Source organism: Ambystoma mexicanum, chromosome 5p (genome assembly GCF_040938575.1).
Source record: "Ambystoma mexicanum isolate Mex_15411 chromosome 5p, UKY_AmexF1_1, whole genome shotgun sequence".
Taxonomy (NCBI): Eukaryota; Metazoa; Chordata; class Amphibia; order Caudata; family Ambystomatidae; genus Ambystoma; species Ambystoma mexicanum.
The window spans coordinates 83,550,780-83,574,184 of NC_090930.1; the positions used below are offsets into that span (position 1 = coordinate 83,550,780).

A 23,405-nucleotide genomic window follows, 5' to 3' on the forward strand; every position below is an offset into this window, starting at 1 on the left:
AGCCTCAGTCTGCATTACCTTGCTGCCTTTCCAGCTTGTGCAATCCCCTCCCCTCCCGCCCCTCCCGCCCCATCATCCTCCTTCTCTGTGTAGACGTCACCTGGAGCCTCAGTCTGCATTACCTTAGCTGCCTTTCCAGCTTGTGCAATTCCCGCCCCTCCCGCCCCTCCCAAGCCATCATCCTCCTAGAGAACCGTCAGTCGGTTTCTGCCACTCACACAAGAACCTGATTCCTTGATAGGCAAAATGAATATTTTATTGCGAAGCTGAGCAGAACAATAAGGGAGGGAGAGCAACATCACTACAGACGCCTACATATAGCTTGCTCCTTCCAACTGGGTATAACTCCACAGTGATTGGACCAACAGCTGGCAGTAGTTCTGAAGTATTATGCAGGGACATGCTGATTCAAGTTTCATCGTTACTCGAGGGGGGTGGGCTGCTTTTTTTTGGCTCAAGGGGTAATTTTTGGCTTGAATATAGTTGATTGCAGGCTGACAAGCTTTATCATGAAGTCATTCGGCTTCAATGAGCTGCAGGTGATCCTGGACGCGATCTTATTCCTTAGCCTCAACCTGGTCATCTTCCTCCACCTGGTCCTCACGTCGCCTCATATTATATTTGCAGATAAAGGGCTGCTTATGGGTACAAGGCACGTCATTCCATTTCCCGGTCGCTGAAAGAGAAATCAGGAGTGTCAGACAAGGAGTAAAGTGAACAGCAAATGGCTGGGAAGGTTTGAGGGCTGGGAAATCATAGGATACTGCAAGGAAGGAGGGAGCTGCTGCAGGAGGGGAAGGGGAGCCAAGAGAGAGTCTCTTCACCTGATCCCTGGACATACATGGAAGGCAACCTACAGGGGAGGTCTTTAGGGCTGTAATCAATAAAGAATAACCTGGAGAAGAAACCTGAAGATAACAGCACTGAGCAAGCCACATTAAGCTGGAGAACCTGTATGCTTCATGTATGAAGAATATTTAGACACACATTTGCGGATCCTCTTTTTTGTAGATAAATAATCTGCCAATGGAACTGTGCATGCTATTCCTGTGCACATGTGATTTACTAGCATGATTGGGCGCACACACCCAATGGGACTGTGCATGCTGTTCCTGTGCACATGTGATTTACTAGCATGATTGGGCGCACACACCCAATGGGACTGTGCATGCTATTCCTGTGCACATGTGATTTACTAGCATGATTGGGCGCACACACCCAATGGGACTGTGCATGCTGTTCCTGTGCACATGTGATTTACTAGCATGATTGGGCGCACACACACACCCAATGGAACTGTGCATGCTATTCCTGTGCACATGTGATTTACTAGCATGATTGGGTGCACACACACAATGGAACTGTGCATGCTGTTCCTGTGGACATGTGATTTACTAGCATGATTGGGTGCACACACACAATGGAACTGTGCATGCTGTTCCTGTGGACATGTGATTTACTAGCATGATTGGGTGCACACACACAATGGAACTGTGCATGCTGTTCCTGTGGACATGTGATTTACTAGCATGATTGGGTGCACACACACAATGGATCTGTTCATGCTGTTCCTGTGGACATGTGATTTACTAGCATGATTGGGTGCACACACCCAATGGGACTGTGCATGCTGTTCCTGTGGACATGTGATTTACTAGCATGATTGGGTGCACACACACAATGGAACTGTGCATGCTGTTCATGTGGACATGTGATTTACTAGCATGATTGGGTGCACACACCCAATGGGACTGTGCATGCTGTTCCTGTGGACATGTGATTTACTAGCATGATTGGGTGCACACACCCAATGGGACTGTGCATGCTGTTCCTGTGGACATGTGATTTACTAGCATGATTGGGTGCACACACCCAATGGGACTGTGCATGCTGATCCTGTGGACATGTGATTTACTAGCATGATTGGGTGCACACACCCAATGGGACTGTGCATGCTGTTCCTGTGGACATGTGATTTACTAGCATGATTGGGTGCACACACCCAATGGGACTGTGCATGCTGTTCCTGTGGACATGTGATTTACTAGCATGATTGGGTGCACACACCCAATGGGACTGTGCATGCTGTTCCTGTGGACATGTGATTTACTAGCATGATTGGGTGCACACACCCAATGGGACTGTGCATGCTGTTCCTGTGGACATGTGATTTACTAGCATGATTGGGTGCACACACCCAATGGGACTGTGCATGCTGTTCCTGTGGACATGTGATTTACTAGCATGATTGGGTGCACACACCCAATGGATCTGTGCATGCTGTTCCTGTGGACATGTGATTTACTAGCATGATTGGGTGCACACACCCAATGGGACTGTGCATGCTGTTCCTGTGGACATGTGATTTACTAGCATGATTGGGTGCACACACCCAATGGGACTGTGCATGCTGTTCCTGTGGACATGTGATTAACTAGCATGATTGGGTGCACACACCCAATGGGACTGTGCATGCTGTTCCTGTGGACATGTGATTTACTAGCATGATTGGGTGCACACACCCAATGGGACTGTGCATGCTGTTCCTGTGCACATGTGATTTACTAGCATGATTGGGTGCACACACCCAATGGGACTGTGCATGCTGTTCCTGTGGACATGTGATTTACTAGCATGATTGGGTGCACACACCCAATGGGACTGTGCATGCTTTACTAGCAATATTGGGTGCACATACCCCAGCGCACATCATGAAGGTGAAAGAGTCACCAGTTCCTCTCTGGACCCCACAGCATGCAGTGCAATTGTTGCATGAGTTCATCTGTTATCCTTTGTATAGCTCCTGGCTGTAGTTCTAGCTGCTATAGTTCTGACTTGCTTGGTGCCAACTAGGTAGCACACAATCATGGCGTTCAGAGAACCCCTGAGGTGTCATCCAGTAAGATAAGTTATGAAAAAGTGAACATAAAGTATATAGTACCAAGAAGCGTTAGTGCACACCAATCTATAGGATTATTATAAGGGACACAAGAAAAAAATCTCCAAATGTTTTAAGGTGCGGGTGAGGAACTATGGTCCTGACACAAGATCACAACAACATTCAAGGAAAACAAAGAAGATCCAAAATTAGAATCCTCCCGTCCCCCGCACACTTTCATATATTGTATAAACAGCCGATATTCAATAGGTACTATGTCACATTTTTTAATACAGTATATGAGAGTGTGTAGGGGACGGGAGGATTCTAATTTTGGATCTTCTTTGTTTTCTTTTCAAAAGATATATAGTGCCTGGAATTGACCAATTGACTCAAATAAAGCTGACTTCTTAATGGTGAGACATGCCTATGTGTTTACAGTGAAGCCAACAGATCCTTCCACTGTCACACGAGGCAATATGGCCGCTTAGCAGGATGGATGATTCCAGGAGAGTCATACGAGAGGTAAAGTCACTCAGTACAGGGGCGTTGCTAGGCCTGGGAAAGGTCCAGGGCTACGCTAATATCGGGACTGTTGGGCCTCTGGGCTAGCTAGGCTTTAGGTTGTAGACCCTGAGCTTCTATCCTGGGCTACAACCAAAACACCCGGTGCTATAGCACCCCACCCCTACCAACACGCCTGTGCTCACTACCCTCGCAGACTTAATACTCAAGTCTTCATTTATGATGCCCCTGCTGTTTAGAAATGACGATAGACTCTGACTGCAGCAGTAGACTGAAGACATTTACTCATTTGCGGCAGTAAACTCAATACATGTACTCAATGGTTGGCATGAATATGTTCTAGCTGTTGGCACAAGGTGGAGCACATATTCCACTTACGGTACATCTCAATGCAGAATTCTACATTCATATAATTGTTGGGTTCGCCAGGTGACCAGTTCTGGTAGTTGAATGGAGACCCATCAGTCCAAATGAATTTTTTGCCCTATAGAGAAAGAGTAAGAGAGATAGTTAGGAGATGGTCTTTAGGAGATAAGCTTTTGTTGGTTAGGCGAGAGAGGAAAGCATAGACAGAGAGATGGGATGTTGTGGTGGGGTGGGGAGCGTGGAGGGCTGTAGAAGAGGAGGAAGAGAGAAAGAGAGTTGGCCACTGACTCTTAGAGATCAGACACTTTTTTTCAGGTCTAAAGTTTTGGCAATGGCATTTTGCGGGTATGAACATGGAGTTTGACTTTTTTTTCGGTATTAGCTGTGGGCCGCAAATCAGAGCGACCACTTGGCCAGAGTGATTGAAAGATATGATGACAAAAATGGGAGAGGTTGTATGCATGGAGAGGGTCGGGATGGTGAAACAGACACAACAAGGCAGGAATGACAGTAGAGACAAATAGAGAAAAGTTAGAAAGACAGTGACATGGTAACACAAAGGGAGAGAATGAAGATCAAAGTAGATGTGAGAGTTGGCACATTAAAAAGATGTACAGGGTTTAAAAAATAGAAGGGACGTGGGCAGTAGACAATAGTAGTTTGTATTTTTCAATGTGTGCATACACTGTAATGGGTATTCCATGCCACAAGTATGCCATGATGTGAATATGACATGCTGTCTTTAGTTGAGGCTTTACAGTTGTATTGCTTTTCTTCTGTCACTGCATGATTCTGTCTCTCCTTTGTGTGTTTCCTTTGTTCTTTCTCTAATCCCTGTTGTGATCTTCTAACCACATGTGAAATTGTTTAGTTTTATGGGAGTGTTCCCTTTTTCCATTTCATTTTTCAAATGTATGTATTCATTCCCCCTTCATTTGTTTGGCATTTGGTGTCAGCGTTGTTATACTAGCTGGTTCGATCATATGAGGTCCGGTTACATCAGGTCTTGTTTCATTTCCAACCAAAGATAAGTCAACCACGAAACCAATACGAATAAGAGTAAGCCAAAGGGTGAACCCATCGTAAAAACAACCCATGCAACCCTCAACTAACCATACTAAAAAAACTCTGTAACACGCCACATACCCATCACAGAAATAACATGAAACATACTGTCAACACAACACACCGAAACTACATGCACGCTACTGATTTTCTACAACACTCACATGAAACACCCGCAAGCAACCAGCCACAAAACATCATACAAATGGCAATCTACCAAAATCATACCAGCACACAGTCACTGTTTTCTTCCCCAACTGAAGCTACCAACACCACATCAATGTTCTCCTGCGCTTTTCCCTCTCAACCCTGTTAACTGGCCGCCCCAAACCCTTTCCTTTTCATATCCGCCTGAGCACCTGAAAACCACACCAAATGGCAGCAGTGCTCGGTAAAAGTCCCAATAACATAACATATCAATGGTAAATGTCAGGTGCTTTGAAGTAGCCACAAGGTAGTAGGTGGCCCTCCACAAAACACACAAATTAATTATTAATAAACATGAGTTGCACTCCCTTCAAGAAAAGTACCATAACACCCGAAGTAGAACTACAACCTGGTAATGAGACCCTATACCCATACTGGACCAAGGATCTTCATGCTGCCCTCTAGTCACTTGGCAAGGTAACTACAGCCCAGTTTAAGCAGGGAAGCATACCTCCCAACCTGTTGAGATGCCCAGGCAGGTGCAATCAGATTTAGCAGGATTCCAGCCCATTGATATTTGTGGACGGGTCATGCTTTTGAACTTACTCCATGATGGGTGACACCCGCCAACGGTATATGAGTCGAGAGGCATGTGGTAGATAATGGTGGATTATGCATAAATAACTGCCAGAGGATCCCAGCCACACCCGAATATGAATCCTTCCACCCACACAATATACCCCTCACCTCTCGGGAGGATAGCTCAGGGGCAACATGCTCGCCTTGGAAGCAAGACAATACAGAGCAACAACGGTTCGATCCCCGGGTCCACGCTTAGAAACCTCTGGGTATTAAGCGCGTTATAAATAACCCATCATATCATATCATAACCTCATGAGGTCTAGCTGGGCTCTGGAACTCGATGGTAGTCCAGTCAAGACCACTCTGAAAGGATCTACCTGTCTAAATGCCTTCAGTTCCCTATTGATTTTCTCTCTATAGACCCTGGCCATTTGTGGTAGCTCAGGGGCTATGGTGCACGGAGAATGAAACATGCTCTCCATTTTTCTTTGCACTGGTGCAACACACCCACATGAACAATGACCACATGACGTTGAGAAAGACTTAAACGCCTAACCACCCCATAATCAGATCATTAGGTTTTGCAGGGCAAGGCTTAACATGATGTATCCTCTGTTTCACAGCTTGGGAAGTAACCCTTAGGTTACTCAAGTTTAGCCAAGTGAGTACTTCCCAAGTAAATTCCACACATGCTGGAGATTAGTCTTAGATGAAGATTGCACTATGTTTCGCTACTACTAGGGATGTAATACATCCTAAGAAGGTCCATTTGCTCTGCCGCCCTGCAAAAGCAAAGACTAGATGACTTCTTGAGAGTGTGGAGTAGGATTGTACACTAGAGGCGGCAGCAGAATTAATAACTGTCAATGTAAATCATAACACACCCTAAGTATCAGGGGGCAGTTTTCACTGTAGCGGGCATTTCCCATTATAGCGCAATATCCAATATGATGCAATGTTTTCTGCCAATGAAGGTGTACACTTCATTGATTAACTCCCGGTATTCCATATATAAGGATTGAAATTAACTGGAAACATAAACTACCTCAATAGTATGGACTGCTCCTCTGTGCACCACTTGAAGTGTTGACTACTTTATTCTTTCACTGTTGAGATCATCAACAGCGTAATGTAGATGTGGGAACACATCTCTGCACATGACTATGCAACCTTGTGGAGAATCTGCGCCATCTTTATTGTCCATTCACCTCATTTAAACAAAGAACCAAGAACTGTACCAGGAGCTGAGACGGATGCTTACCTACTCTAGAAAGTGCTGTTGGCTAAAAAGCCATAGCTGGACAAAATTTCTCTTAATGAAATGGAATATATTTCTGAAAGTGACAACCTCTGATCTTCAAGAACAACACAACTGTGCATCTTATCCTTATACCAGGGCATACCCAATATTTGAGAGACTTGGTTCTTGGTAGCATCTGACCTTGGGTGTGGTAAGTTGCCTTAATTATGCAAAGAGATGGTGAACAAAGCCCTGTAGTCTCAAGGCTACCAAGAAAGGGGGGAAAACATGCTTCAATGTGGGCTGCCCTCCCAGGGTGAGTTGGAGGCCGTTGTGTGCATCACAGCTCTGCAGTTGCTAGCGGACTGCCTCATACTCCATATGAGGCGACCTTTCCTATTTTGTGGACAGCCTGTGCTGTGTTTCCATTTTGTCCCCATCACTTTGGTCCTTTGCCCAGTGTATTCCTGTATTGCTGTGTTCTGCAAGCCATCGAGAATGCATTGATGAATGTCTGCTATTACCATTGACTGTTTCCCTGTGTGCTCCCTAAGCCTTTGCCCTGCAGGCTCACAATGTCTTGGTAGAATACCAAGAGTAGGTACCCGAGCTACCAGTCAAAACCTGAAACCAGTCGTGCTCAGCTAAGCATATTGAAATTTATTCTCATAACATCCCTAAATGATCTGCTGTCTTGTCTTACATGCTCCAATGGAATGCGCTGGCATGCATGGGCCTGTTGCAAGTTACCCACACTTCAAATGATTGTTTCCTGCCACGTATTCCTCATCTATGAAACTCGTATATTGCCAGCTTCGCTGCTTCGGAAATAAACAATTCTCGGAAGAGGGCGCTGTGCACGAGGTCAGGGTGCTGTGCACGAGATCATGGCATTGATGTCCCTTGATGGACTCCATAGCTTGCCGATGTCTCCAGCAGTATAAGTAGCTCATGCCGCTCCCGTTGGCTTCAATTCCATTTTTCTGATAGCTACGCTCTCGAGTTAATGGAGCGCTTTGTAATTTTCCTCAGGAAAAAGTTGTCTTCTTCAACCCCTTCCACGTCTAAGACAGGGTTTAAAAAGTGTTTCGACAGTGGTACCAAAATGTCGATCACTGACCCTCACTGTGTCTACCGTTGGTGCCTGGGTTCAGACCATTGGACCAGCAACTATGGCTCCTGTCAGTCGATAACGGAGAAAGGTCCTCGTGGGAGAAAAGGTAAACTGGCGGTGGTGCGGGAAGCGTCCAAGGCCTCTTCAAAGGCCTCCTCAAAAAAACATAAAAAGTCCAATGAGTCGAGAGACTCGTATCGGAACAAGAACTCGAAGAGATCTCAATCTCGCAGTAGATCGAGGCAGTCTTCACCTTCTTGTAAAACGATGAAGAGTAGACATAGATCTCCCTCTTCCTCATCTGACACGTCTACCAAAATGGTAGGATGTCCGACTAGATCAGATTCCCCTGGGAAATGGGAAGAGTTTGGAGTGCAAATGATGAAGGTATTTGAGAATGTGGCCCAACCCCCTCAAAGAAACCTCATAAGAGCTAGACCCCGGTCAATCCTCGGGACGACGCAGGAGAGTCAGAAACTACTGTTGACAATTCCAGTAGTAAAGGGCAAACTCGTCGACCTCTGATGGTAAATCGTTGAAGGTTCCTCGAGAACCGAGTGATTCCCCGACACTGGCAAAAAAACATAAGTCGTCTAAGCACTCGACGAGTTCATCAACGCCATCAGCGCCAATTGTGTCGACACCGAAGTCAAAGGAAAATTTGGCTCCCTTATCGAAGCCGCCATCGACGACTTTGAAGATTCCTTTGATTCCTTTGAGGCAAAGTCACACACAGAAAAAGAGGTATACTCCTCTACCTAAAACAGACTTTTAGTAAGTCCATGTCTTCTATTTTTGAAGAGGATACTGCCTCAGAGGAAGACATTTCTCCATTTGGAGTGCAATTCGGTACCAAGGATGTGCCAGAGGAATTTATTGATCCTGAATCAAAAATGAGAGACCTGTGTGACACCCTTCACTCTGCCATTGGCATTGACATGTCACCAGAGTTAGACTTTACTAAAACTAACCCTGCAGAGCATGCATACTCAGGGTACAGGAACTTGATGACCAGGGTTATAGACTATATGGGATGGTGTAGATCTTCACCAACATTTGAGCAGGATGATATTACTGATATCCTGGACCAGGGCCCCCAAAAAGACCCAATTCTCACCTTCCATAGGGCACTGCAGAGAACAATGGTGGCAAACTGGGAAACTCCTGAATCTGTCTCTGCAGTCAACAGGAATTTTCCCAAATAATATAGACCATCAAGTTGTGACCCTGATTATTTGAGAAAGCATCCCACACCTGAAAGTCTAGTGGTCCAGGCTGCAACTTCCACAAGACAATCAGCTTACCCATCTATCCCCCCAGAAAGAGAGGATAAGAAGGTGGATGCTTGGGACCGCAAGGTGTTCACCTCGGGCAGTATGACTCTTAAATCAGTAAATGTTACCTGTACCTTGGCCAGGTCCTCCCATACCCTGTGGGTTTGCATAAAGGCGGTGGCTGATCATATTCCAGAAGGCAAAGAAAGGGAAGGCTTTCTGAATATTGTGAAAGATGGCAAGGAGGCAATGGGGGAATGTCTCCAACCTGGACTGGCTACTGCTGATAGGATCAGCAGGTCCATGGCTGCGAGCACAGTGTTACGAAGATTTGCGTGGTTGAGGAAGTCGGGGTTTACACCGGATATGCAGGCCAGGCTACTCAACATGCTTTTGATGGCTCGGGGCTATTTGGCAGTAAAGCTTATGAAAGCTTAGAGAAACTGCAGCCCTCCAAAGCGGCAGCTAAGTCCCTTATCGCCTCTATGCGACAGCCTCAGAAACCTTATTCGGGCTCATCTTCCTGGAGAGGTTGTTGTTGGTAGAGGAAGAGGACAGGCTGTGCAGAAGAGTAAAAGAAAATTCCCTCGTAGTGGACGAGGAAGAGGTGCAAAACCAGCCTCAGGAGCGGCATCTTTGCCTTCAGCCGCCCCTGCAGCTGCCTCAAAATCTCTCTGAGACCTTAACACACAAGACCCCAGTGGGAGGCAGAATCTCACAGCATCTGAATGAATGGCGGGGCATTACTGGAGACAGTAGCTCAAGGTTATTGCTTTCCCTTCCTAAAAAGGCCTCAGAACCATCCACCGGGAACATAATCTGTCAAAATTACAGATCCGCTCCTTGAGCATCAAATATTAACCATGCTGGAGAAAGGTGCAATATAACACGTACCTGTAGCAGAGAGGAAGAAGGGTTGGTACTCCCCTTACTTAAATTCCGAAGAAGGATGGAGGATTGAGACCCGTCTTGGATTTAAGAAATTTGAACAAGTTCCTCAGGAATGACTGGTTCAAGAGGGCAACCCTTTCTCAGATCCTTCAGGCTCTCCAATTCCAAGACTGGTTGGTATCATTGGACCTTCAGGATGTTTACTTTCATGTGCCAATCCATCTCAAGCACAGAAAGTACCTGAGGCTTGCGGTTGGTGGTTCTGACTATCATTTTCGAGTACAGTCATTCGGGCTGACCTCTGCCTGAGGGTTTTCACCAAACTGATGGCGGTTGTTGCAGCGAGTCTCAGGAGAGGGGCGATTCACGTCTACCCCTACCTGGATGATTGGTTGATCAGAGCTCATTTCCCCGAGCAAGCTCCGGAACATCTCTCAATCACCTGCCACTTCCTACACATTCTGGTCTTATCCTTTAATTACAAGAACACTCATATGGTACCATTCTAAAGGCTACAGTTTATTGGAACAGTCTTGGATACTTCCTCTGGGAAAGCCTCACCTCCCAACACATTCTGCAGATAGTAACTGCTAAGTAGGACTTTCGTTTGTCACAAGAAATGACACTACCAACTTTTTACCCTCCCCCTCATTTGGACAAGGAAGAGGAGAGATTACACAGGCTGGATCCAAAAAGGGCTCTCAGCTTCTATATAGCAAGAATGACAAAACTGCGCCAAGATGACCAACTTTTTGTGGGTTACACCGGCCATAAATTGGGATTAGCGGTAACAAAACATTCCATATCCCACTGGATTACTTTGGCTAAGGTGGAATGCTACAGATTAGCTGGGAAAAATCCACCAGAAGGGCTTCGTGCCCATTCCACTATGGGTATGGCTACTTCTGTGGCTCTGAAGAGGGGAGTTCCTATATTTGATATTTGTTCAGCTGCAACATGGGCATCAATGAATACCTTTGTTAGAATTACTGTTTAGATGCCTCTTCTTCCCAGGAAGGTTTGTTTGCAAAGGCTGTACTTCATTCCGTACATGATAAAAATAATTAGTACTCCCTTCTCCAAAATTACCACTGCTATGGGAGTCTATCATAAAATGAGGAATATGTGGGAGGACACAATCCATTCGATGAACAAGTTACTTAACAACTGTAATGTTCTTTCGACTCGATGTTCCTCCCATGTATTCCTCATCAGTCCTCCCATCCTACCCCGCAGTACAGTTTACGTTATTTACACTTCTCTCTCACAAAGAGCTCACAGTCTGAGGCACGCCTGGGTGTTCCTTGAATAGTTCCACAAAAAAACAGAACTGAAGCCAACAGGCGCAGCACAAGATACCTATACTGCTGGTGACGTTGAGACGCTACAGAGTCCCTCGAGGGACATCAATGCCTCGACCTCGTGCACAGCGCCCTCTGCAGAGAAAAATGTTTTACGAAGCAGCGAAGCTGGCGAGATACGTGTATCATAGATGAGGAATATGAGGGAGGAACATCCAGTTGAAAGAACGTTACAGTTGTTAAGTAACTTGTTCATCTATCGATAAATATATACATCGATGAGACACTGATTTATCCACAAAGGTTCTTAATCTCTATTCCAGTAAGAGACTTATCTTTTCAGCCTGTGCTTATCAGGAGAGACTCTCCATCTTGATATTTTGTGAATCAGGCATGTGTGAGATATTCCCGAACTTTTTTCTAAGCCTGTTTATGCTCTTGTTTTATGAATGATTACAAATGTTCGATTTTGATGTGTAATATAATTAGTTATTTTAATTAAGTATAACGGTGTGATATTTTTGTGTAATTCAAAAATCTTGATAATAATGTGCTAAAAACATGTCTTTTAATTGAGTTCCATATATGTGTTTATCTGTAATCCACCCACTTTCCATTCAGTCTCTCCACGCAGGCTTGGTGTTCTTCTTGCAAACACTCAACTTGACTTCAGATTAATGGTTGTGAATGCTGGGCTTTCAGAGACCTTAGGTAGGACCAACATTGGAAATCTTACCTTTCCTTGCACCATTCCTACTTCCCTACCTCAGGAAGCACTCACTCACACACCCACTCACTCACTCACTCACTCACTCACTCACTCACTCACTCACTCACTCACTCACTCACGCACTCACTCACAAACATTAAAATGTAGCATCATTCTCTGGGCAGCCTGTAAATCTTACTTCATGTAGGTAGATTCCTCCAAGAAAGGCCTTCAAACCCTGGAGCATAAAGAAAACTTGACTGTTGTCAACATTCGAGTGCACAGAGGCCAGATGACTCCCACGGAAGGTGCTCCTGCAATACTCCTACCGTCACCCAGAGACAAGGGAAAAAAGAGAAAGTACGTATTATAACATCCCCAGATGAGGCAGATAATAAAGCACCACACATAGTTCTAGAGGCTCCATAGATAAGCAGCTGTTGGAGGACTCAAGATGCCAGGGGACCAGCCTCTCATGCTGAAAGCCTTTGCCTCCTACTGAACTGTGCCCCCAGAAGGTAGATTCTGTCTTCATCAGCATCCCTGATGCAAAGCACAGCAATGAGCATTTCATAAGGGTCTGAGCTGCTCTCTATGGGTCACACTGAGTGTTCGTGGGGATCTTCACATGAAACAGGGACATCAACTTAATTGGTGACTTTAGAATAGACAGGTCAGATTTGCTCTGATCTGTTCAACTATTTCAACCCCATTGCTTAATGAACACCAGATGTAGCCATTCTGGATTGGCAAGTGACACAGAATATACAATAAATAAATATACATTTGGCCATTTTTGAAAAAGGAAATAAGGATCCATTCTGGTATCCAGGACAGCACCAGAAGTACTCCAAAAGGGGAGAAATGCAGAAAATTGTTCTCAGAAAGAAATAGGAATGTGAAACCTGCTCCCATGGTTACCAGTGGGTGTGAATCCACAAACAATAGTAGGAGTGTGCATGTTCTGTATGTGGGGGATACCCCCACCCCTGTGTTCAGGGAAATGCATGTGTGGTCCTGGAAATGGGTGAAAGGACTGAGCCGCTTTGGGAAATAGCGCCTGGTCTTGCAATAAGATGGCATTAGGTTGCTGCACCTTGGAAAAGGGGCACTGTGCATCTTCACAGAATAAGATGTCCATGGACAATCCTAATTAAATCTTACAGTTAATTATTGGATCCCTGTGGAGTCAATGCCCCCCCCCCCTCTGCATGCTTTGTTCGGTTATCGTTAAACCCAATCTACTCTCTGTAACCTTCCCCCAGGGGCTGCCTTCAGTTTCACACAAAGCATTGAAACTGTGTTTCTATGCAGGAATTCACAGATGAAAGTTGCTAAATTCAAAACCAGGGGTGATGAGATTAGTTGGGGGTTCAAGTAGGGGTAACCCTCATATAACTACATAAGAAAATAAAATATGTTTTTAAAACGAATACATACATTAAGACAGCATTTTCGTTTGATAGAAAATAGATAAACTAACAAATGTTATTTTTTTTCTTCATTTAAACTTTATATGTTCTTATGTTTTACTTTATCTACATGACCAAACTAGCTATTTCTACATCTTCCCCGGTTAACTCTGAATCACAAATGGTGTAAACATTTATGCTTTCAGCTCATTTGCATACCCACTCTGCATTGCTCATGGGTTCGTATCTGTAAGGGATCTTTGAAGGATGACTTCTGGGTGGAGGTGTTTCATAGGTGCTTGTTAGTTGAAATGGCCTCTGTATTTCAGGTACAATTGATCGTTTGATAATTTTTTTTAAACCCACCATACCTTTGATTGTATTTGCCATATTAATCAATCAATGTATGTATTTAAAAAGAACGGGGACCCGTGCAAAACCTAATACTTAGCGCCCATGTCGGCCATTTTACAATGAACACTCTCTCTCCAGTATAAATGTCAATGGTTCACTTGGCTTGGAGTGCCATGAATCCTGGCACTGTCCCTGCCAAAATCTCTTGGTCACTGAGGTGCTTCAAGAGAACCTGGCGTCTCTGACGTGCACTCTCCCATCATGCTCACTTCCTGTCCTTCATAAGCAATGCATGTCCTTGGCAGATAAAGGCCTGTATGTTTCTGGCCCCCATTTTTGGATCTCTGATATTGAACCATGCGGCATGACTTTAAGGACACGTTTGAGCTCTCCCAATGTTCTCAATGCTCTTCCTGAATTATTGTTAATTTAGAGCCTGGACAGATCCTGCCATTAGCACTTTAAAGGTGTTCTTGATCTGCAAGCACTACACATGCAACATATCTGTACGCACCTCAGCGCTGGCAAATGTACGTGGGGTAGTGATCACTGTGTAGCAGACGCTGCCAATGCGTGCCCAGTTGTGGATCCCACATATGGGGCATTTGGTGGTATCAGAGGCGTTGATCTTTGAGCAGGGGCCACGTTCAGAGTTGTCCACCACAGCATCTTCAGGCTTCACCTCTGCAAACAAGAGTGAGGAATTGCTTATGCCTAAGTGTCAATGATTGCATTGTGCCCTCCTGGCTCATGACATTAGTCATCGTTGTCCTTTCGGGTGCCACATATTCTGGAATCCCTTGCTCTTACATCAACATTGTCAAAATACCACCCCCTGCTGCATGGATGGTCCTATGACATTCGACAGTTATTGCATGGCACATAACACACGGTGACCCTGGTCCTCAATGTGAATTGTAAGGTCACATGGAAGGATGCCATTGACCATGAAATTGAACTGTTACTCCATGCTGCTTAACGTGGAAACAGGTTTAAACGTTTTCGACCTCCTGTCTAGATCCTGAAAAACCTGTGTTATTTTAGTCTGATGTGCCCTGCACATGCTGCAGTTTAGAAGTGGGTTCTGATTGGAGAGTTTTGTGAGTGTGCCTTGCACGGCTCCCCTTGAAAGGACTCCTCATTTTAACATTGACCTTTCCACTCAGAAAATGGTGGGGTACATTAAGACAATCAATATGCTGCATATATCAACTGAAATCAAGATCAGGACATTGACAATGAACTGAAGTGTTTGATATTAAAAATGACATGAATATGAAATATACCAATCAGTTGAAGGGTTGGATAGCCTGGTGGGTTGAACAGCTAAGTACATGACCTAGTGTGCAGGGTTATATATTTAAGAAGGGTAGTGCCAAATATGAATGAATGAATTAGTCTTCTATAACATTCAGTCGCTAAGCGGGGAACACGGATGCAAAGCTGTGTTGCTCTGGATTGGCTTGCTTCCAAGACAAACCTGTTGCCCCTGAGCTTTTATCTTGGCCCTTGTCTATACCCAATAGAATTTAGGAAAGCATATATTAGGAGAAATATCGGTTTTGAGTTCATTGTAGGGTTGAACATAACAATTGTTGGGTGTACGATGTGGAACGTGACGTGTATTCTGGATATGCCAGGTGAATTGTGGGGCTGGAAATACAAAGTGATGTGTAGTCTGGATATGCCAGGTGACATGTGGGGCTGATTATACATAGTAAGGTGTAGTTTTGATATACCAGGAGTGCTGTCGTTCTGGATGTATCATTTGACGTGTAGGGCTGGATGTACCAGGTGAAGTATATGGATGGATATGCAAAGTGAGGTGTAGATTGGATGTGCCAGATGAATTGTGGGACTGGATATACAATGTGAGGCATAGAGCTGGATGTGTCAGCTGAAGTGCAGGGCTGGATATATAAAGGGAGGTGTAGGCCTAGATGTACCAGTGCAAATCTAGGTCTGGATATGGAACGTGAGGTGTATTTTGGATATGCCAGCTGAAATGTGGGGCAGGATATTCAAAGTGAGGTGTAGTCTTGGTATGCCAGGTGAAGTGTGGGGCTGGAAATACAAAGTGAGGTGTAGTCTGGATGTGCCAGGTGACGTATGGGGCTGAATATACAAAGTAAGGTGTAGTCTGGATAGCCCAGGTGACTTGTGGTGCTAGTTATACAAAATGGTATGTAGGTCTGGATGTAGTTGGTGAAGTGTAGTACTGGATATACAAAGTGAGGTACATGGATGTGCCAGGTGTTGTGTGGGGCTGGGCATACAAAGTGTCGTGTAAGTCTGGATTAACCAGTTGAAATGTGGGGCTGGATATGCAAAGCAAGGAGTAGTCTGAATATACCAGATGAAGTGTAGGGCAGAATATAGAAAGTGAGATATAGTCTGGATATGCCAGTTGTAATGTTGGTCCGAATGTAGAAAGTGAGGTATAGTTTGGATATGCCAGATGACATGTGGGGCTGGATATCCAAAGTAAGCTGTAGTCTGGATATACCAGGTGAAGTGTAGGGCCAAATACAGAAAGTGCAGTGTAATCTTGCTATTTCAGGTGAAGTGTAGGGCCTAATATAGAAAGTGAGGTGTAGTTTCGATATGCCCAGTGATGTGTGGGGTTGGATATTTAAAGTGAAGAGTTGTCTGGATATACCAGGTGAAGTGTGGGGTTGGATATGCCAGGTAAAGTGAAGGTCTGGATATAGAAAGTGAGATGTAGTTTGGATATGCCATGTGACGTGTGGGGCTGGATATACAAAGTAAGGTGTAGTCTGGATATATCAGGTGAAGAGTAGGACTACATATTAAAAGGGCAGTGTAGTCTGGCTACACCAGATGAAGTGTAGGGCCTAATATAGAAAGTGAGGTGTAGTTTCAATATGCACGGTGATGTGTGGGGTTGGTAATTCAAAGTGAGGAGTCGTCTGGATATACCAAGTGACGTGCGGTGCTGGCTATACGAAGAGGAGTGTCGGTCTGGCTGTACCAGGTGAAGTGTAGGGCTGGATATACAAAGTGATGTATAGTCTGGATATGCCAGGTGATTTGTGGGGTTTGGGTATACGAAGTAGGGTGTAGGTCTGGATGTACCAGGTGAAGTGTGGGGCTGGATATGTAAAGTGAGGTGTAGTCTGGATATGTCAATTGTAGTGCAGGGCTGGATCTACAAAATTAGGTATAGTCTGGATATGCCAGGTGAAGTGTAAGGCTGGATTTACAAAGTGAGGTGTAGTCTGGCATGCCAGGTGAAGTGTAGTGCTGGAAATACAAAGTGAGGTATAGTCTGGATATGCCAGGTGAAGTGTAGGGCTGGATATACAAAGTGAGGTGTAGTCTGGATATGCCAGGTGAAGTGTAAGGCTGGATTTACAAAGTTAGGTGTAGTCTGGCATGCCAGTTGAAGTGTAGTGCTGGAAATACAAAGTGAGGTATAGTCTGGATATGCCAGGTGAAGTGTAGGGCTGGATATACGAGGTGAGGTATAGTCTGGATATGCCAGGTGAAGTGTAAGGCTGGAAATAAAAAGTTAGGTGTAGTCTGGATATGGCAGGTGAATTGTGGGTCTGGATATTCAAAGTGAGGTGTAGTCTGGATATGCCAGGTGATGTGTGGTGCTGGAAATATCAAGGGAAGTGTTGACTTAATAAACAAGAGTGGTGCATGGATGCAATTCCAAGAGGGTTGTAGGGCTAGTGGGTCCTGGTCCAAAGTTTCTAAATAATGGTTTCAAAACAAACAAACCATTGAAACATAAGGGCTCAAAATGTTGCCAAATGTTGGAAAAGGGCATAGATTTGTTTTGCTGGCAGGTTGTTTTTAATGAGTTTTTAATCAACAAAAATAACACCAATGGGAAAAATAATAGTGGAGGTTAGGATGTGGAGCGTAAAAGGGCAAGGGTAAAGTGGATCTACAATTAAACAAAAACAGCAACACAAAAAGTGAAAGAAAAATGATCCAGGCCGAATGACATGACTGAGCAGAATACTGAAGAGTAAAATGCCGAATACAGGAGGGGTCATTACTCAAGAGAAATATAATAAAATTGAAAAAGATGTTAAGGGTTTGCACTAGCGGAGAAGAGTACAGGGCGTTGTGTGACACATTAACTAAATAGGGCAATAATAAAATAAAAATACAATAGGAAAGAAATGGGAAACTTTAAAATGTACATTTTTGAGCTTGCAATAAAAGTAATACAAAATATGAGGGAGAATAGCTCAGAGACAATGTGCCTGTCTTGGAAACATGACAACGCCGAGCTGCCTGGGTATTCCAAGCAAGGTGGAGGGTGGATATGTACCAAGTGAGGGTAATGGCTGTGTACAACCAGTTATGTGTAGGCCTGGGTAAACAAGTCGAGGCAGATGGTTGAGTATACTGTTGGGAAGGAGCTAGCGCCTTCCTTCATTCCCAAGCACTTTAGAATTAGGCAAGACTTCTGTTGACTGTTTCTAAGCACTTCAAAAGACCAGGAGCACTGAGAAAGCTGTTTTAATGTAAATATAATCCCACACACAGACATGGGCGAGTATTAAAAGAAGACAGTTATTTAAATATAAGGTGTAATGAACTATTAGCTGAATCCATTTGTAAATGTCAAATCCTATGTATCTCTTAGCACGGTAAAAGCAAGCTCTTGCCCGAACAGAATGCAGCCTGTGCTAAAAATAGAGTACAGGCTTCCACAGTATTCAGGCTGGCTCTGGGAGAGCACACAAAGTAACTCAGCAGCTGTTTGCTGTCTGTCAAAGAGCCCAGGCAGGCTAAGGCTCCAATGCACCCAATTTAGAATTATGGAAAACATGGTTTTATGGGGAATTACTGGACCAGATAAAAATATGGGTATAATGAGTGAAATGTGGAGAGCATGACGGGAGCATGTGTGTATATATGAATGTTCATAGGTAGCAAAATGATGAAAAATGAATCTACAATATATTCTTGCATAGGCTAACAGTATGTAAAATAGTATGTCCTAAAACAGACATCGCCGGCCATGAAGGAAGGAAGACTGCAGCATCCCTTGTATGGAAGCAGGACAAGTTTGGATGGAGCCATGCCCTAATCCAGTGACAGAACTGCAGCAAGTCAACAGTATAAAAACCTCTGCCTGCCTCCAGTCTGCAGGACCAAGGCATGGCTTGGGACAAAATGCCCTTCAGGGAGCAGAGTTCTTTGCCCCCATCCTCATTTCTGTATAGAATTAACTTGTTATCCTTGCAAGATAAGACTCTTGACCTTAATTCCCTAGAGGGGTGTTCATTAATCTGGTGTGAGCATGATTAGGGGTACCCGTATAATTAATGGGTACCCCTGAAAGTTGGGCTACCCTTCTAAAACAAGGAATGCCAGGTAAGACGGATGCTGGTATACCAAGCAGAGATACTGGGATGAGCATGCCAAGACTAGAGCGAGCAGATTTAAGAGAGCACTGACTGACCGGGCAATCTACTATAGGAAGATATCCTTGTGAAGGGCATTAGATGGGGCATTAGCAACCAATTGTGACTCAACATATGGTCCAAGGAGCATATCCTATTGTAAAAAGGAAAGAATAGATGTTGACTCCACAAACGTGTGGCTTGGGAATTGCACTGTGCATGCATAGAGAATACATGTGGCCATGTGCCTGTATGGCATTCATATGTACAATACACCTATGCATGAATGCGCCAGATGCAAGCTTCATCTGTGTGTGGATGGCACAGCCTGTAAACTACTGTTGTGTGTGCATGGCCTATGTGTCTGCATGGCACCTGTCATGTAGAATTATTTAGTGCATGCATAGCACCTCCCACACAACCCCTGTGTGCAAGTATGGAAGTTCCTGGCCTACCTGCATGGTGCATCCCCTGTCATTGTGTTGCCCCACACTCTGTTATAGAATCTCTGTGTGACTGTGGTATTCTTGCATGGCACTTTCCATAGAGCCTTTCTTTGCATGTCTATCACTTCACCTGGAACTGTCTTGGCAATTCCCATCCATATTGACCTGTCTATTTGAATGCCAGTTAACACAGGCTGGGGAATGTCTGTTCCAGCAGGACTCACCCGACAGGCTCCCAAGAGACTACAATTGGCCATGCGTGGCACTTTTCAATAAAATGGCCCTGCATAGAATCCATACACTGAAAAAAGGCCCCCCATCTTTCCATGCAATTTAGCAGAGTGCCCGTCTATATGCAATAAAATAAAGCATCCTGGGGTCTCTGGATGGGGCGCATTATATAGCCACTCAATCTACATAGAGCACTTCCTGTAGTGCCCAGTCAAATCAAACAAACTTTATATCGAAATTTTCATTTCATAAAAGTACTCATTAAACCCACAATATACAATTCTCTAAAATCTCTCATAAACTGCAGAATATAAAGCATTTTCAATAAAACCATAAATAGAATGTGCCACATTCTTACAGGAAAGGGAAGACAGCAGCATCTTGGCCTCGCCCCACCTGCGTACCTTATACAATATAAACATAGGTCAAATAAACTTTCTTCTAAGTATCTTTAAAATAGGACAGAAACATAACACATGACGTAAGTCACCCACCGTCACCCACCGTAGTGCCATTACAGGCACACAAAGGTCTTGTGACCTGGGTCTTACTCCTAGACCAACGAGCCACCACTGAGGCTAAAATTAAATATTGAACCCCTTTTACGTGGGCTGCCAAACCAGCTAGTATAATTCTCCATACTCAGCTGTGGGCTGTGCACCAGAAAATATTGCATCATAAACTTTGCCATTTTGCAGCTTCGCTGGGTTAATTCTTTATTCTCTATTACGGCAGCTTTGAGTTTTGGAATATTAATTGTCCCTTTCTCAAACAGCTTAATTAATGAATTACTGACGCCCAGTGAAAACATGAGTTGCTTTATATATTGCAGGCATAGGCTGCAAACCCCCACCTCTGATATCATTAGGTCCCTTATTAGCCAATGTGAAAGATGACCCTCAATGCCCTGGTACGCCACAGTCTTGCCCACAGTAGTAGTGGATTCTGGCTTAAAGTGTCAGGGATATAGACCAAATCTGCTTCCAAGTGCAACAAATATGCAGGAGCACCCAGTGGTAGACCAGACAAACAGCACAGACACTGATTTTCATTACGTTGAATTGGGGTTATACACGAGTGACCCCATATGTCAGCCAAATAGCTAGCAGTTGGTACAGCTTTGGTATTGGCCATGGGGTGCACAGTCTCCAGAGAACTCCTGCCCCAACCTCTACATGGCGAGCAACACATGTCCCTCCTGTCTCTGCATGGAAAGTTCTATAGAGGCCCATTCTCTCTGAATGGAATATTACAGGACCCTGTCACTGCCTGTACTGTCACTGAGAAAGCTCTGCTCCTGTGGCACCACACATGGCATACCTTTGCCCCGCAATTCCTTTCCTTTTAGACACATTATATGAATCGAAAAGACAGACATAACAAAAGGCATTGTGCTCTCACCCAGCTTCATACATGCGCCCAGCCCCAGGAGGGACAGCATTATGACCAGTGATTTCATCTTGGTGGGATGGAGGGCGTCGGTTCACTCTAAGGACCCTTGCAAGCTCTTGATCGATGCGTGGAACGCCAACCTCAGCCGACTGTCTTGCCTCTTCCCTCTTTTGAGGCAATCATTTTATAGATAAAATTTGCAGAAGTGCAATGACTGGTAACCCCATAATCAGTACCTTTTCATCACCATGATCGATATCTCTCCTCCCGGAGGTGTGGGCAAAGGTGGAGCAAGTGCCCTGCACGAGACCAACATGTTTCAACACCAAGCATTTCTCAAACCCCTGACGAAGGCAATACAGAAAGAAGGCATGGTTTAGTTTAGTTTAGTTTGTTTATTTGTATAGCGCGACCGAACCCTGAGGTAACTGGGTGCATTATCTTAGGAGGAGCAGTGTCACAGAGAGTTGCACATACAGAGTATGCCATAGGAAGATAAAATACAAACGTTAATTTGAAGGATGGTGATACAGAATGGTCTGTGAAGAGGCATATGTTAGATAAAGGGATACATGTGGCAGAGTAGCATACCTGATGATACATCTTAGAGAAGAGGAAACTTTAAATATAAAGACATCAGGGCGGAGGATTTGTCTGAGTGCAGTGAACAATCCATTGCTGAGTTGTGAGTAGTTCCTTTACCTTGGCTCGGAACGACCAGAGCGATGTGTCAGCTCTGATTGACAGAGGTAATGCATTCCAGGATGTAGCCGCTAGAACCCCCAGCTGTTTTCAGGTGCAATGGTGTCAAGTGAAGAACAGGCTCACCATCACGATATTTGGTGCCAGAGAGCAGGTGCATTGACACCAGCTTCTGCAAGTTCTTTGGGCACTGATCTCACTGGGCCAACTTCATTTCATCATGGGAAAATCATGTACATGTAAAATCAAATGCAAAATCATTCAGAATGCTCAATTTAATCCAATGTTTTTTTTTGGCATCTTTTAATGTGGCTGCTCGCAGCGCCTTCTAACAGTAACTTGTGGTGTGGCTTAGGGCACGCACAGAGTACCTCTGGTACCTGGCACATGTGTGGTTCTGATCAATCTGTTAAGTTCTTATGCCTGTCCTAGCTATACTGTACAATGTTGTGGTCACGTGAATGTCTGCAAGTCAAAGATCACTGCAACGCATGTTGTATCTCTTTTCTACTCATTCCAATGCGACTCATTAAGACCACAATGCACTTCTATTTGGATCTGCAAAACCTTCCTTCTTCTGCAGTTCCTGGTCTGGACTACCTCCGCCCCCCCTCCCCACCCACAGATGACAACGTCACAATGCGCAGCTGTGGTGAGGGCCCTGATGAAACTCCTGCAATTAATTCATCTGGGACAGACACGCCATGGTAACTCTTCCTTTTACGGTTTTCTACATGTAAAGCAGGAAGATCAGCAAGCAATACTTTGAGGGTGGACATGTTTGCAATTTTGCAGTCACTGGAAATCAAGTGCCACCCATATGGTGCTAGGGGTGAACACTGCAGTGGATCACGTGCCATCTGGAGATGTCCTTGTTAGATCTGGACTTGACTCAAGATTGTGTTCAGTAGCGTCCATCTGCATAAAACATGTTATTTCCGGTCTCCACCTAAGCTCCTTTTCTTGAGAACAGTAAATGGCGTGTGTGTGTGTGTGTGAGAGCAACTCTCCAGCATCTTTGCCATTTTCCGGCTGAATCCATGGGTGGATCGGGGTGCTGAGTGGAGATCAGCTCCATCCTTCTCCTCTCTACAGCGGGGAATCCACCTGCATCACTGTGGGTATGTAGCGGGCCGAGTTGCAAGGCCACTACGGGCTCTCTCTGATCTTTTGTTTAGTAGTTGTGGACTCATGTACTTTGCTCGCAGCCACAACTGCTGATCCCTGCTGTGCATGCTGATAATCTAGAGGGATTATACCCGTGGAGTGTATTTAGGCACGGCAACCCGGGGTACGCTCCATTCCATTGCCTAAAACCGGTGCAATGACCCCCAGCCGTGAATATGTTTGAGGTCTTTCGGATCCATCCACTAAAATAGCATCTGA

The 23,405-nt window shown here is 44.7% G+C and overlaps 1 protein-coding gene across 1 annotated transcript; it reads right to left on the reverse strand.

Annotated features, from left to right (window-relative positions):
* Nucleotides 1-234: 234 nt before the first annotated feature.
* Nucleotides 235-21,483, reverse strand: LOC138480757 (C-type lectin BfL-2-like). The gene is made up of 5 exons (XM_069612493.1): nt 21,327-21,483; nt 14,373-14,542; nt 12,292-12,417; nt 3,782-3,887; nt 235-676 (listed from the first exon to the last, which is right to left on the reverse strand). The coding sequence occupies exons 1-5, from the start codon at nt 21,382-21,384 to the stop codon at nt 558-560; spliced, it is 579 nt and encodes a 192-aa protein (XP_069468594.1). The 5' UTR covers nt 21,385-21,483; the 3' UTR covers nt 235-557.
* Between the last annotated feature and the right edge of the window lie 1,922 nt (nt 21,484-23,405).